The following is a 12312-nucleotide window of genomic DNA, read 5'->3' as shown; positions in this document are numbered from 1 at the left end:
CAGCGGAAGGCTGAGGAAAGGAAGAGAGAACGGAAGAGAGCGAAGCGGCTTAAAGTCGAAGAAAAACAGCGGAAGGCTGAGGAAAAGAAGAGAGAACGGAAGAGAGCGAAGCGGCTTAAAGTCGAAGAAAAACAGCGGAAGGCTGAGGAAAAGAAGAGAGAACGGAAGAGAGCGAGGCGACTTAAAGTCGAAGAAGAACAACGGAAGACTGAAGAAAGGAAGAGAGCGAAGCGGCTTAGAGTCGAAGACCAGCAACGAAAGGCTGAGCAAAAGAGAGCAGCGAAGCTTCTCAGAGTCGAAGAACAGCAGCGGAAGGCTGAGGAGAGGAAGAGAGCGAGACGATCGGGATGCGAAGAGCCTGGACTTCTATCACATGACCATTGACGGCGTCGAAGACAAAGAGAAATACGACCAGGTGCAGTACTGTGCAGTATGATATAGTTGCAGAACATCTTATATTATTGCGTTCTCTTCTTCCAGTGTTAGGAGCTGCTGTTTCACCGCTTTTTCGCGCCGAGTCTGTCACCTACGGATGCGGTTCTATCGAGTCGAAGCAGGGAGCTCGCCACTCTCATCGACAACGTGGTTGCTAAGCCCGATGTGTATTTCGTAGCGGGTGTTTGCTCAATAATGGGCGAAGCGAAGCGAAGAAAGGGGGAACTGAGAGGCTGGGAGTTGCGGAACTTCGCAGTGCCTGTCAGGAGCGAAGTCACTCTACAAAATTGAATAGTATGGCTGTCAAATGAGAAATTGAAAGCGTGGAACAAATGAAACAGTAGCTGATTTGAATGTGAACCGGAGAGCCTTTTCTACTATGTACAAGCAAACTGTCAAACTCACCCCTCCGCTGCATGGTGCTCCGTGTGATATGTCAAGACGTTCTTATGGCAGCACCCACAGAACCAAGACCAAGGCCAAGCACATCGGGGCAGAGCAGGCTCCTGCCAATCTGGCTCCGCAAAGTCGAACAGATCCGACACCGACGTCGCCGTCTGCATGTCAGCCGAGATGCTGATCTCCTCCTCGAAAGTTGGCAGAGGACGACTTGGACGCTCGAGCTGCTCGTGGATCCAGCACTCACTTCTGGACTCCTTCCTCATCATTTCCATCTCCTCATCGGACATGTTATGCTTGCAGAGGTCGCAGTCCCAAGGGATTGGACAGCGAGGGGAGTAGCCTTTGTTCTTGGTGCTCGAGTTGTTGATGTTGGTCTGGGCAGCAAGGTTGGGGTCTGGAGTGGTGTCCGTGGGCTTCGGCGCCTTGGTGCTAGGCGTCTTGGATCTGGACGAATTTGATCTCCGCGACGTGCTTGACGTAGCCAAGGTCGTTGAAGCCGAATTGCCAGCTGCCTTTGAAGCCCGTTCAGCCTCTCTCTTCTCAGCCTTGTGCTTGTCTGCGATCCACTTGTCCGGCTCCTTCTCAGCATTGCTCTTGTGGGCACTGTTCGGATGTCAGGAATTTACGGTGCCAGCTTGGGAAGCCTTTCTTTGCTTAGGCGTATATTGATGTCCACCAAGGCCGTATCCTTTCTTTGCTTTGGAGGGAGGCATGATGGCTTTGCTCTAGTCTTAGTCTGTTTTGGACTCGGAGGGCTTCGAGAAAGTCGTTGTCGTTGTGGTACAGAGAAAGACCGGCTCTCTTCTGCTCTTCGGTGTGATGGGTGTGTGTGAAGGAGAAATGGAGGACTCAGAGAGCAGAGTGCCCGATATATATACATCGACAATCCAGGAGCCTTGAAGCCATTGTCGACAGGCTGTATAACATTGAAGACATGGACAATGTCCTTGTCAAATACAATTGGATTGTCGTCTATCGTTTCAAAGAGTCTATAGTGTTGAGTGCGTGGACTGAATCTTTGTCCAGTACAATGTAATTGTTGTCTGAGTCGTTTGTTTTAAAAGAACAACCAGTCGAGCTTCGTGGCATTCAGTTCCTGTGATTCGGTGTTTGTCGTAAGAGAAAATTCCATCCAAGTGGCAGACGGCACCGGTATGAGGAAATGAGTGAGGCAGGCAAGACACGGGTTTGAACAAGGCCGACATGGCCACGCAATCTAGTCATCCTTGGTACCGCCGTAACGTGTATAGATGCAGATCTCGCCTGTCCACGATTGTTAGAGTGCTTCATCAGGAATGGAGTTTAAAAAAGAAAAGCCAATAGCTGCGACTTACTTGGATTGCATGTTGCAAAAATTTCAAAATACCTACTCACCTTCCTGGACTGCATTGCTTGTCGTACCTGTTCACCTCAACATGTCGCTCGATTAACGTGCTGCCCTCAAGTGTAGTTGGGGATCAGATGCTCGCAACCCTTGGTGAAGACCCAATAGGGCACTCTCGAGGTTTGCTTCCTCCACACACCGTTGGCGTGAACCCATCTTGTCCGGATCTCACCAGGTTGCGGTGGAATTGCAGTGGGTGATGCGAGCACTGGGGACTGTGGGAAGTAGCCCTCCGATGAGGCGTCCGTCGAGGCATCATTACCGTCCGTCAAGATCCTGAGCTTCCCATGAGTCTGCTCGCCCGTCTTCATGATTGCACGGCCTCGAGCGATTCAGAAGATCGCGAAGAGCCTTGCGTGGCATTGGCGGCGGGCTGCTTGCTTGGCTGCGGCGTAATTAGTGAGGGCTTGGTGCGGATTGGAAGAGCCTTAGCCGATGGTCTCTTGAAGATGACAATAGGCTTGTCCTTCGTCGACGTACCACTTGAGCTGGACTGAGGCTCCTTTTTCTTCGAGCTCTCGCCCTTCGTCATCTGCAGAGCAGGGAGAGAGGACTCGACCTCCTCGTCACTCAGGCTATTGTCATCCTTAGCATCTTCATCCACATCGGCCTGTTTACCAATGAAGTTCTCGCGCCTCTCGGTGAGCCTGTCTACAACGTACTGGGACTCAGCGCGAGTTTGTCCCGTACTCTGGCTATTTGGTGAGTAGGACACGATTGGAGCGCCGCCCTTCCAGTAGTTTTTTCTGATGCTGCGCGGAATGCCGGTGGTGGACCATCTTTTCGAAGGCATCGTGGTTGGTTGTGCGTGAGAGTGTCTGTCGGTGCAGTGGTGTTGGCAGTAGAGTAGAGAAAGACCAGCTTCCTCTCCCTCTTCGTTCTCGGTGGTATGTGTCTGATGGAGGAAACGGAGTCCACGGTGTCAAGTAGCCAAAATATATACTGTTCGTCCAAGTCGCTCGAAGCCATTGCTGAAAGACTCGAGAACTTCCATGTCTTTGTCCGGATCAATTCAATTGTCGTATAAGAAAGAAAACCGGTCAAACCCTTACGACTTGAGCTCTTTGAGGTCTTCCTCCAGAACAATCCGATTGTCGTAGAAGAAAGAGAACCAGTCGAGCCATTGGGTATTGAGCTCTTTGTCATAGGTACTGTCTAGCAGACAACGTCTGTGTTCGAATGGCAGGGCGAGCATCATGAGCAGAGGTCCAGGCAAAGGCGAGGTTCGTCCAAGACCAGAAGAGACATCGTTGCCGAGAGCGTTGAGTATATTTCTTTGAGGCATGTGTTTACGAGTGTAACGAATCTTCGAAAAGCGTATACTGTCATTCTGCTCAGTGTATATCCAGCAACGAAGTCAAGACGCCGGGGAAAGGAGGCTGCGAGGTGGAAGAAAGGAAGGGATGGATGGCTACAATCGATGGACGAAATCGTCAGTAGATAGCAGGAAGAACTTGATATACGCACCCACCAACAACCATCTCAGCCAACGTCAAGACACGTCTCTCGTCAGGCTGCAATGCCACGGCCACATCGGAGAAACGTCTTATTTACTGATCGTGGAGACGGATCGTGCTTCCCTGATGTCTTTAGGGTCTTCGAGTCATCATCTCCAGATCCAAGACGAAGCCACGCCTGTACATGGAATGTCTGATTGGTGAAACGAGCTTCACAATGAGTATACCTCTTGTTTTGATAGTGAAGATTGATATGTCCCTGAAGTCTTGTTCGAAAAGCGGCCGAACGCCTCCGTGCAGTAATATGAGCAAGTGTCGCAGCCATGATCCATCCTGAAGCAAGTCGCCATAAGCCACACAGTTTAGCCAGTATCTCACTTACTGGACGGACCTGGACCTCCTCTGTTGCGGAGGAGGAAAGGTCTTGCGGACATTCGATCGTTTCTGAAGGCAGCTATCAGTACCTCTGGCTCTGCTTGACTGTCCATGCCGGTCGTCGCTGTCGAGGTCCAGCCGCTCGTCCACGACTAGATGTCCAACTTAGATGTAGACAATCAACCGAAAAGTCAGCCCGAAAGAAATACGAAAAACAAAAGTTCTGAAGTTCTCTCATTCCATCTCCTATTTACCCTCCCCCTCCTTTTCCCCCTCCTCTCTCATATCTCGCCACAAGAGGCAAAAAGAGTGTGTACATCTCCTACAAGTACATACACGCCCAAAAACCAAATCTTCCCAACTTTGGTCCAAGGGCAGATGGTAGCTCAAAATAGCCCCGATCAAAATCCCTCCCACACATCTCTCCCTCACTGTCCTCTCCACTTCTCTCCACACCGACCTCCAGAAAAATACAAAATACTCCTTCAAAAAAACATTACGAATGCTCCCCACTCCCAGTCCCATGTCTATAGTTTTGTGTGTTGGTGACAAGAAGACGCCCGCATTAACCCACATGCCTCGCCGCGCGCAATACCCAGCCCTTGGGTCATTGCGCTTTCCCTTCGGTGGAAGTGAAAGGTTGGCGCCGGCCAGAAAAAGCTGTTTCTTTGGTACAATAGCTGTCGAAATGAGGGGATCAAGAATGGCAGTTTTCAAAGAGTGATTGTTTGTTTGTGTGGGATCGGTGGTTCTATGTCGTTCGTTTGGTGAGGGGCCGTATGTGCAAGGGGTCGAAAGCAAAATGAGTTCCAGCCGTCAAGAATTGGGAGTACGCCGTCGTCCGTATGGTGTGATGAAAATGCAAGCCAGTGTCGTTAGAGGGGGTTTGTTGAGCGCTCTGTTTGTCGTGTCGTTAAAGAGGTGTGATGCATCGCACTTTCTATGCTCGAGAGATCATGTCCATTTTGGGGCGGAGCTGGGCGTTGATGTCTTCCTTGGTCGTCACCATCTCCTTGGGGATTCGTGAGACGCGGTATGCTCCGTCGCGGACGGCGTTTATTTGCACTGCTGAGATGCCTGAGCGGTTGCTGCGGATGCTGCCGGCGTCGCTTGGGGAGAGCATGGGATCTCTGATCTTGGACGGTGGAGCGAAGTCGAGGGCAGTGAACGTGCCTGACTTGCGTAGATCGTGAGGCGATGGTAGCACGGCGAGGTTGTCGAATGACGACGCAAGCGGTGTGAAAGCACGGACACTTGGGCTGTAGGGGCGTTGCATACCCAGCGGCGAGTCAGGTCTTCGGCCGTTCTGCAGCTCTCGAATAGATGTCGGTGGAGCGAAGTCAATCGGGTTGAAGACCATCGCATCCTCCTTGAGCATGTGCGGTGTTGGCAGACTCTGAAGCGGCATTGGTGGAGGCAGCTTCTTCTTCGGCAGCGATCTGCCTCTGGGTCGACCCGCTGACAATGTCGAGAACTTCCTTTGGTGTGGGAGGGTGGAGTTACCACTCACACGAGGCTTACCACGAGGAGGCGGCGTCATCGCTCTTCGGCCAGGACCTTGAGCGAACGGTTTCGAACCTGGTGCGAAGAAGCCGCCAGTGTCTGGATCGTAGACGACACCATCCAAGAAGTTGTAGTCATCGTCGTTGTCGTAGTAATGACCAGCAGACGGGTTGGGTTTGCTGTCATCGAAGTACTCCTTGTAGAATGACCTGATTCTGTTGGCGCGGACTTCAGGGTTGTCCTCCGTGATCTCGGGTGGCAGCGGACGCATGCCCATGACAGACAGCCTGTTACCATTAGGACCCACCACAGAAAGTCTACTAGCTTGATTCTTTCCAGGCGGTGGTGCTTGAAGTTTGGGTGCTGCTGGCGGCTGTGGAGTCTCTTCGTAGTAGATCATGGCAGGATCGATATCATATGGCTCAGGCTCGTTGATGATAGGGCCAGCTGGAGCAGCAGGTACCTCATCACCGTAGTTACTTGACTCGGGTCTTTGGTCGGTATGGATAGTAGACATCGAGTCTTTTCGCGGAGGTCGTGGTGCACTGGCCGCACTGGTTGAAGATGATCTCGGCGGCATTTGCTGTGCAACCGGCTCTGGTCCTGTTGGAGGAGCAGGGAATGCTTCGCTAATGTCTGGCAAGTCCTTATCCACGCTGGCCTTTCGGCTGGGCGCACCGTTCCGATTCATGGAACTGTGCATCTGGCGTGGAGGAAACTCGCCCGAAGCATGCGATTCCTGAGGCGACATTGAATCGGCGCGCTTGCTAGCGGACTGCGACATTGGTCGTGCGTTGGCGATGAGTCCAGCATTGTCTCGTACTGCCGAGTGGTGTCCCGTTGACATTGAATATAGCGAGCCCTTGTCGTCGTTCAAGCGACCAAATCGCACAGAATCGTTGTCAGTCGAAGGCCGCATCATTGTCACAGGTCGGTATGGATCGTGCTCGTCGATCATGCTGCGTGACATGCTGTGTATCGACTCGCGCGAGCCCTGCAGACCGGCGGGCAGAAGGTATGGTGATCCCATGGACATGTTCATATCCATTGACAAGCCGTGATTTCTCCTTGGGTTTCCTGACGCTGGGCCAACCTCCGTGATTGTCATCTCTGGTGCCTTCCTCTTTGAATTCTTCGATACTGTCGGCTCAATGCCGTCCATGCCAAAGTCCAGCGACTTGTGTGGGTCATTCAGATCCTCCTGTCTCTGCTTCTTGAGATGTCTCCTGTGCAAGAAGATCAAGACGACGATGGCACACCCTAGCGGGATGCTTTGGTACAGTCAGTATATACAGTGAGAAGGCTTTGCTGATGACAATACTCACACAACACCGAGAATGATGGCCAGAGTCTGAGTATTTTGGACCGATGCGGGAGTGACACATTTGGGGCTGTCGTCGCCGGCTTTGCACGCGCTCGAGGAAGAGCTCGAGGAACTGTCATTGTCATCGGACGGACTCCTCTGCAGAAGGGTTCGAGTGATCTGGTGCAGGCCAATGGCGGCATTGTCGACCGCGCGCTCGACGTTGTCCAAGGGTAACCTCATGGTCGGATTGTTTCGGCAGTACGCCTGCCTGGCGGAGCCCGTGGCCCAAAGGAGTGAGCTGTGAGTCCAAGACGACGCGCAGACGGGCAGTATTAGGTGGCGGATGGTGGTCTCCTATCGTGACGTCGGTATGGGGTGAAGACAGAGGTGTTCCTGGTTTCGCGGTCGATTCAGATTATGCGGTTTCAGGAGATTAGGTTCGGTGCTGGTGTCGGTAACGAGTGACTGGGCGGGGGTATGTACAATGAATGACTGTGGTTAGTAGGGGCGAAGTGAGGGAACGAGTGTGGTGGTCGGCGACCTCAAAGGAATGTGAACATCGGTGAGGGTGGTGGTCGTCGAGACTGGGCGGCGGATACGAGCACCAGCGGGAGGGCGACTGGAGAGTCAAAGAGGCGATTGTCCTCCTTTCCGCGCCAGGAATGAGAGAAGGCTGCTGGGGGTCCAAGCGCCGAGCCTTTCGCTCTCAGGTCTTCCTCTGCGCTTCCACGCTTCGTCCACTAATGAGACCGCCACAGCCGCAGCCCGTGGCTGATCCCGTCTCTGCCTTCTTGGGGCCGACATGGATTTGACGTGCCCTTAATTGCCATTGCACTCAGACTTGCCCCGACTCAGCCTGTGCTCCGCTGCCGTCGCTTGGCCTCGCGGTCTGCCAGCACCACCCCCCCTCCCCCGTCCTCACCGCCGCGGCAGTCTAGATCATCGCGATCTCATCGACACTCGCTGCAACCTGAGACGACGGGACGGTTTGGATGTGGCTGTTTGAGGTGCCGGACAGTTGCGCCGCTGATGGGATCGGTTGCGGTTTAGTTCAGGTACACCCGCCGCGCGCTGCCCTCCCGACCAATCGTGTCTTTCTCTCCGTGAACTCTATGCAAGACACTGCGCGACGCATTCGCGCTAGAAATAGCCCCCAGCCCGGACGTCGAACTTCACGCCCTCGCAGCGTGTCCATTGGCTGGGTGGGTGATGAAGGCCATGTCACACGCTCGACAGCAACACCTCTGTGCCTCGCTACACCGCCGCATCTCATCCAGAATCGACGCTGCACTCACGATGTCGATGTTTTCTCGCTTGGGTGCGCTTCGAACGATTGGGCGGCGCGGTCGCTGCTAGCCCCGCCGGTTTTCCGCGTGCCATCCCAGCAAGCAATTTCCGGCCATCCTCCACCCAAAAATCCATCGAATCCCACCGGCATCCCACCCACGTTGAGTGTGTCTATCCTATTCCTTATCCAGATGACGACGCGTCCATGTTTGTTGATTTGTGCTCCACTGCTGCCAGCATAAAACCTCTGTGCAATGGTTCGTTCTCCTGTAATCCTTGACTCTGCTTCGCTCCAGGTCCCTGTCTTCGATAAAGCGTGATCGATTTCCTCCTGTGCAGTGTGCACCGCCACGACTCGTACAGGATGGTGATGAAGATGGGCATGTAAGACTGCAAGATCTTGCGATGGAAGCACTCGTCTCTGTAATAATGGATGAAAAGAATCCGAAGATGCGAGGGCACTGGATGTGGTGTTCTCCTTCCCCGATATCGTCTCCATCGATCTGTCCAAGGAATTGCTCCACCCAAGCATCCGAAATAGCTCCTAGACGGGTTCCATGCGCCCACTTCGGTAAAAATAAGATGGTCTAGCTGCGCAGTGCGTGGCGACTGGGAGTGCTCGATGTCGGCCTCAGGCATGACTCAGTGCCAAGCATTGAGTCATATATGAGAAATGGAATTTCTCTTCCACCACATCTGGCTGTAAAGTTGTCAGACAAATTAAAACCCACCGCGGTATTGGTCTAGAGGTATGATTCAATCTTAGGGAGGTGTGTGCCTTACATGATTGAGGTCCTAGGTTCGATTCCTAGATACCGCCCATGTTTTTTTTACTTTTTTGTTAACTTCCCAAGTCACAGTATGGACCTCGCACGCATTTCCTGATCCTTTTCACCTCTCTCTACTTGCACATTCACGACTAATCGAGCTTCCAATTTTGTCCAACTTTCCATCGTTTTTCTTTTTCACGTTTTACAACGTTCGATCTTCTACATCTGGGACCCCGCGCTGCCAACGCCGCAGACCTCCCTCCTTTCCAGCAACGCAGACATGTCCCATCGATCGAACAGTCTTCCAACACCCCAGATATGTTATGCCCCCGAACCCCAACTCAATTAGACCTGTGAACCTCCCCATCACCCACTACAGCCCCGTCCCCCCACCCTGAGCACCTCAACTCCATCTTCCCCAAGCCACGCACTCCCTCAGAGTGTCGAAAGGGCTTGAATCTAGCAGAGACAGCATCCATCCCAAGACCGATTCCGTCCTTGAAAAGAAAGAGCCCGCCTTTTTACACGGCCCAACTTCAACGATGGCTGGCTAGAGATTTTGGGGTTGTACTATGCAGTCAAACGTCAGAAGATATGGGAAGATCAACGACGAAACGCAAAGCCTGGTTGTAGTTGTTTCAAGGTGGATTCTATTCTTTTCTTCTCGCCGGGCGATTGATTAAGCAGGTGATTTATCGATTTCATTGAAGCTTTTCCACTGGGCTACATTCATCTTTCAACTTTATCGAATAGTTCTCTATTCAAAACCCTTCACAATCTCCTGAATGAACCTCCCAAAACGAGACGATTGGTCCGTCTCCCTCAGTCTTCCCCCTTTCTCAACTTCCATGTCACCCTACCCATTCCCTCGTCTAGTGAGTAACACCCCATCTACACAATCTGCACAACTTACTTCGCTCACAGGAAAGTCGGATTTGGGGAACAACCTCGCTGTGCTGGCGGTTCTGGGTAGTGGTTTTTAGGTGGGAGAAGAGGGTGAGACTGCAAGAGAGCAGGTTGAGGACGCAAGAGAGGCAGAGGGATTTGGAGGCGAGGAGTGTTGAGATGGCGACAGTGGGTTGCAATGGGCAGGAGTGGAAGGGTGAGGGTGCGAGGGGGAGGAGCATGCAGAGTCCGCCGCAGGTTTATGTTAATGATTTTGGGAGGGTTTAGGGATGGAGTCTTGATGGTGGATGATTTGAGGTTGGACTTTCTTAGGAATTGATGATCAGATCTCTCCTTCGAGAACGGCGAGGAGTAGCGGCGTTGATAGTAATGCCAACTGTATTCGAACGAAACTGCCGTCTATGTCTACATTTTTCTAGCACTCCCTTGTCTGCTCCCTCCCACCCGCCACATGCAACATGCAACACCTACAGCTTGCTTCCCTCCCTCGCATCCACCCTCCTCCCCCCCACATCCCACTCAATCTTCCTCCCACTCCTCAAACTCTCCTGCAACGCCTCCGCGACCTCCATCCCTTTCACCGCCACATCCAACTCATACGGCAGATCCTTCCCATCCAACACACAATCCGCAAAGACGCCCAGCTCCGTCACGAAAGCCTTTTCGTATCGTTCGTAGAAGTCGGGAGGGACGTCGTTGCCCACGCCGTTCTTGTCGGCGATGGTGATGAGGTCTCTTCGGGGGTGGAGGTTCACTTTCAGTGTTGCTTCGGTGCCGATGATTTCGGTGGGGTTGTCGAAGCCGTGGTGCATGATGCGGGAGATGTAGTAGTAAGATATTGGCGCGGGAGCTCCTGGTGATGGAGGATACCATTCGACTGTGCCGACGGCGTTGTCGACATCATCAATCTCGGCGAGTTCCTTGTGCAGAGCGATGGTGCCTATCGCGTGGCATGACTTGGGCCGGGCGTTGTGTCCGATGAAGCTGAGGGTCAGGTCGATGTCGTGGACGGAGGTGTCGATGAAGATTCCCGGGTTGGCCATGATGTAGCGCATGTAGAACTCGCTGCGGTCGTATTTGTCTCTGTTGTCGCAGCGGACGACGATGGGGGTTCCGATGCGGCCTGATTGAATTGCCTTGCGAGCGTTCTGGTAGGAGTCGTCGAATCTGCGAGAAAAGGCTGTCATCACCTTGAGATGAGAGTATCGTGGTTGCTGGGCCAGAGCTAGGATCTTTCGACTTTGCTCGAGGTTCATGGCCAAAGGCTTCTCGACCAGAACATGCAGGCCTTTCTCGATCCCTGCAACCACCTGCTCGTAATGGACTTTGGTCGTGCTGGCAATGAGAATCGCTTCGAGGCCTGACTGTTGGACCATCTCCTCGAATGACCGGTAGACTTTCACTCCGTATGGGATGAGGTTCTTGTCTGCCCACTCGATATCTTGATCCATGGGCGAGCATGCACACACGAGCTTCGTTCTTGGGACATAGTGCAGTGCATTGAGGGCGTGTTGTCTGCCGATTCTGCCGAGACCGACGACGCCAATGGCGAGCCGTTTGGGTTCAGCTGATAGGTTGGTCATGTCGGAATAGTCGTCCTTGATATCGACCGCAAGATTCAGTTGCTATCTGCCACCGTCAGTACGAAAAACTCCCCTTCTTGTGCCTCCGGAAATCAAATCCCGATAGCTCCTCGACCTTCAAATGCCGCCGGGATTGACTGCGTTTGGCAGTGATTGTTCCCGGGCAGACCAAATGAAGAAGGAAAGGCCGACTTTGAGTTTGGGAGAAGATACTTTCTCTCCTACCAGATTGCCTATTCTTTCAGCATACCGACTCTCTCTCGCCAGAACATGTCGAGGAAGCCGTTCTCAGACTTGCCAGCCTGGATCACCGATGGCCAGCGTAGCTTCTGATCGTGCTGGCGATGGCTTCCTCTTCGGCGTTTTGCAGCCATCCTCACGTGTTGCTTTTGTTCTTCGAGAAACTTCCCGCATCACAGAGGCGCAGTGCCATAGATCAAGAAGACTATAGCATGGTCACACGAGTAGGAAAACGAAGAGAGAAGAGCAAGATCCAAGGAAGATGCCATCACCGTCGCTAAGTCAGCCGGTTAGGGTTCCGGCAGAATCGCTTCCTAAAAATAGATACGAGGACAGAGCGAAAGAATGATGCCCCGAAGTTCAGTAGAGCATTCCACTGCAACACTATTAAGAAACAAGCGGCGCTGCAAATAGAAAGATTAGTACAGTCAAACCTCTCTATAACAGTAGCGTGGTGATATTATATTTCTATCGTTATAACAAGGTATCGTTATATAGAGATATTACGTATAGTAGTCTTAGTATTTAGCCTACTCTAAAATATAATAATATCTCCTACTATTAAAGGCTAACTACGGCTCTTTATTAGACTACTTTCTCGTACTTATTAAGGCTCTATAGCTAGCTACTATTACAATTATTAGATTACTCTTTATAGAGCCGT

At 52.4% G+C, this 12312-nt stretch overlaps 4 protein-coding genes and 1 non-coding gene across 5 annotated transcripts; 1 reads left to right on the top strand and 4 right to left on the bottom strand.

The window, feature by feature from the left end:
• Positions 1 to 836: 836 nt before the first annotated feature.
• M409DRAFT_61025 (uncharacterized protein) lies at positions 837 to 1550 on the bottom strand (the record flags this gene model as incomplete). Its single annotated transcript, XM_033814641.1, has 2 exons — positions 837 to 1430; positions 1464 to 1550. 2 exons carry the CDS (start codon positions 1548 to 1550, stop codon positions 837 to 839), a joined length of 681 nt encoding a protein of 226 aa, XP_033660093.1.
• Positions 1551 to 2528: 978 nt separating this feature from the next.
• On the bottom strand, positions 2529 to 3014 carry M409DRAFT_61024 (uncharacterized protein; the record flags this gene model as incomplete). Its single annotated transcript, XM_033814640.1, has 1 exon — positions 2529 to 3014. The coding sequence occupies one exon, from the start codon at positions 3012 to 3014 to the stop codon at positions 2529 to 2531; it is 486 nt and encodes a 161-aa protein (XP_033660092.1).
• Positions 3015 to 4993: 1979 nt separating this feature from the next.
• Positions 4994 to 7102, bottom strand: M409DRAFT_30342 (uncharacterized protein; the record flags this gene model as incomplete). Its single annotated transcript, XM_033809879.1, has 2 exons — positions 4994 to 6827; positions 6882 to 7102. The coding sequence occupies 2 exons, from the start codon at positions 7100 to 7102 to the stop codon at positions 4994 to 4996; spliced, it is 2055 nt and encodes a 684-aa protein (XP_033660091.1).
• A 1779-nt stretch (positions 7103 to 8881) lies between these two features.
• Positions 8882 to 8969, top strand: M409DRAFT_t69. The gene has a single exon. It is a non-coding gene; the product is annotated as a tRNA-Pro (tRNA).
• Positions 8970 to 10292: 1323 nt separating this feature from the next.
• M409DRAFT_61022 (uncharacterized protein) lies at positions 10293 to 11408 on the bottom strand (the record flags this gene model as incomplete). Its single annotated transcript, XM_033814639.1, has 1 exon — positions 10293 to 11408. One exon carries the CDS (start codon positions 11406 to 11408, stop codon positions 10293 to 10295), a length of 1116 nt encoding a protein of 371 aa, XP_033660090.1.
• Positions 11409 to 12312: the final 904 nt, after the last annotated feature.

This window comes from Zasmidium cellare (assembly GCF_010093935.1).
Source record: "Zasmidium cellare ATCC 36951 unplaced genomic scaffold M409scaffold_63, whole genome shotgun sequence".
NCBI classification, from domain to species: domain Eukaryota; kingdom Fungi; phylum Ascomycota; class Dothideomycetes; order Mycosphaerellales; family Mycosphaerellaceae; genus Zasmidium; species Zasmidium cellare.
The sequence above is the reverse complement of the archived record's forward strand: the minus strand, read 5'-3'. Positions and strand labels throughout refer to the sequence as shown.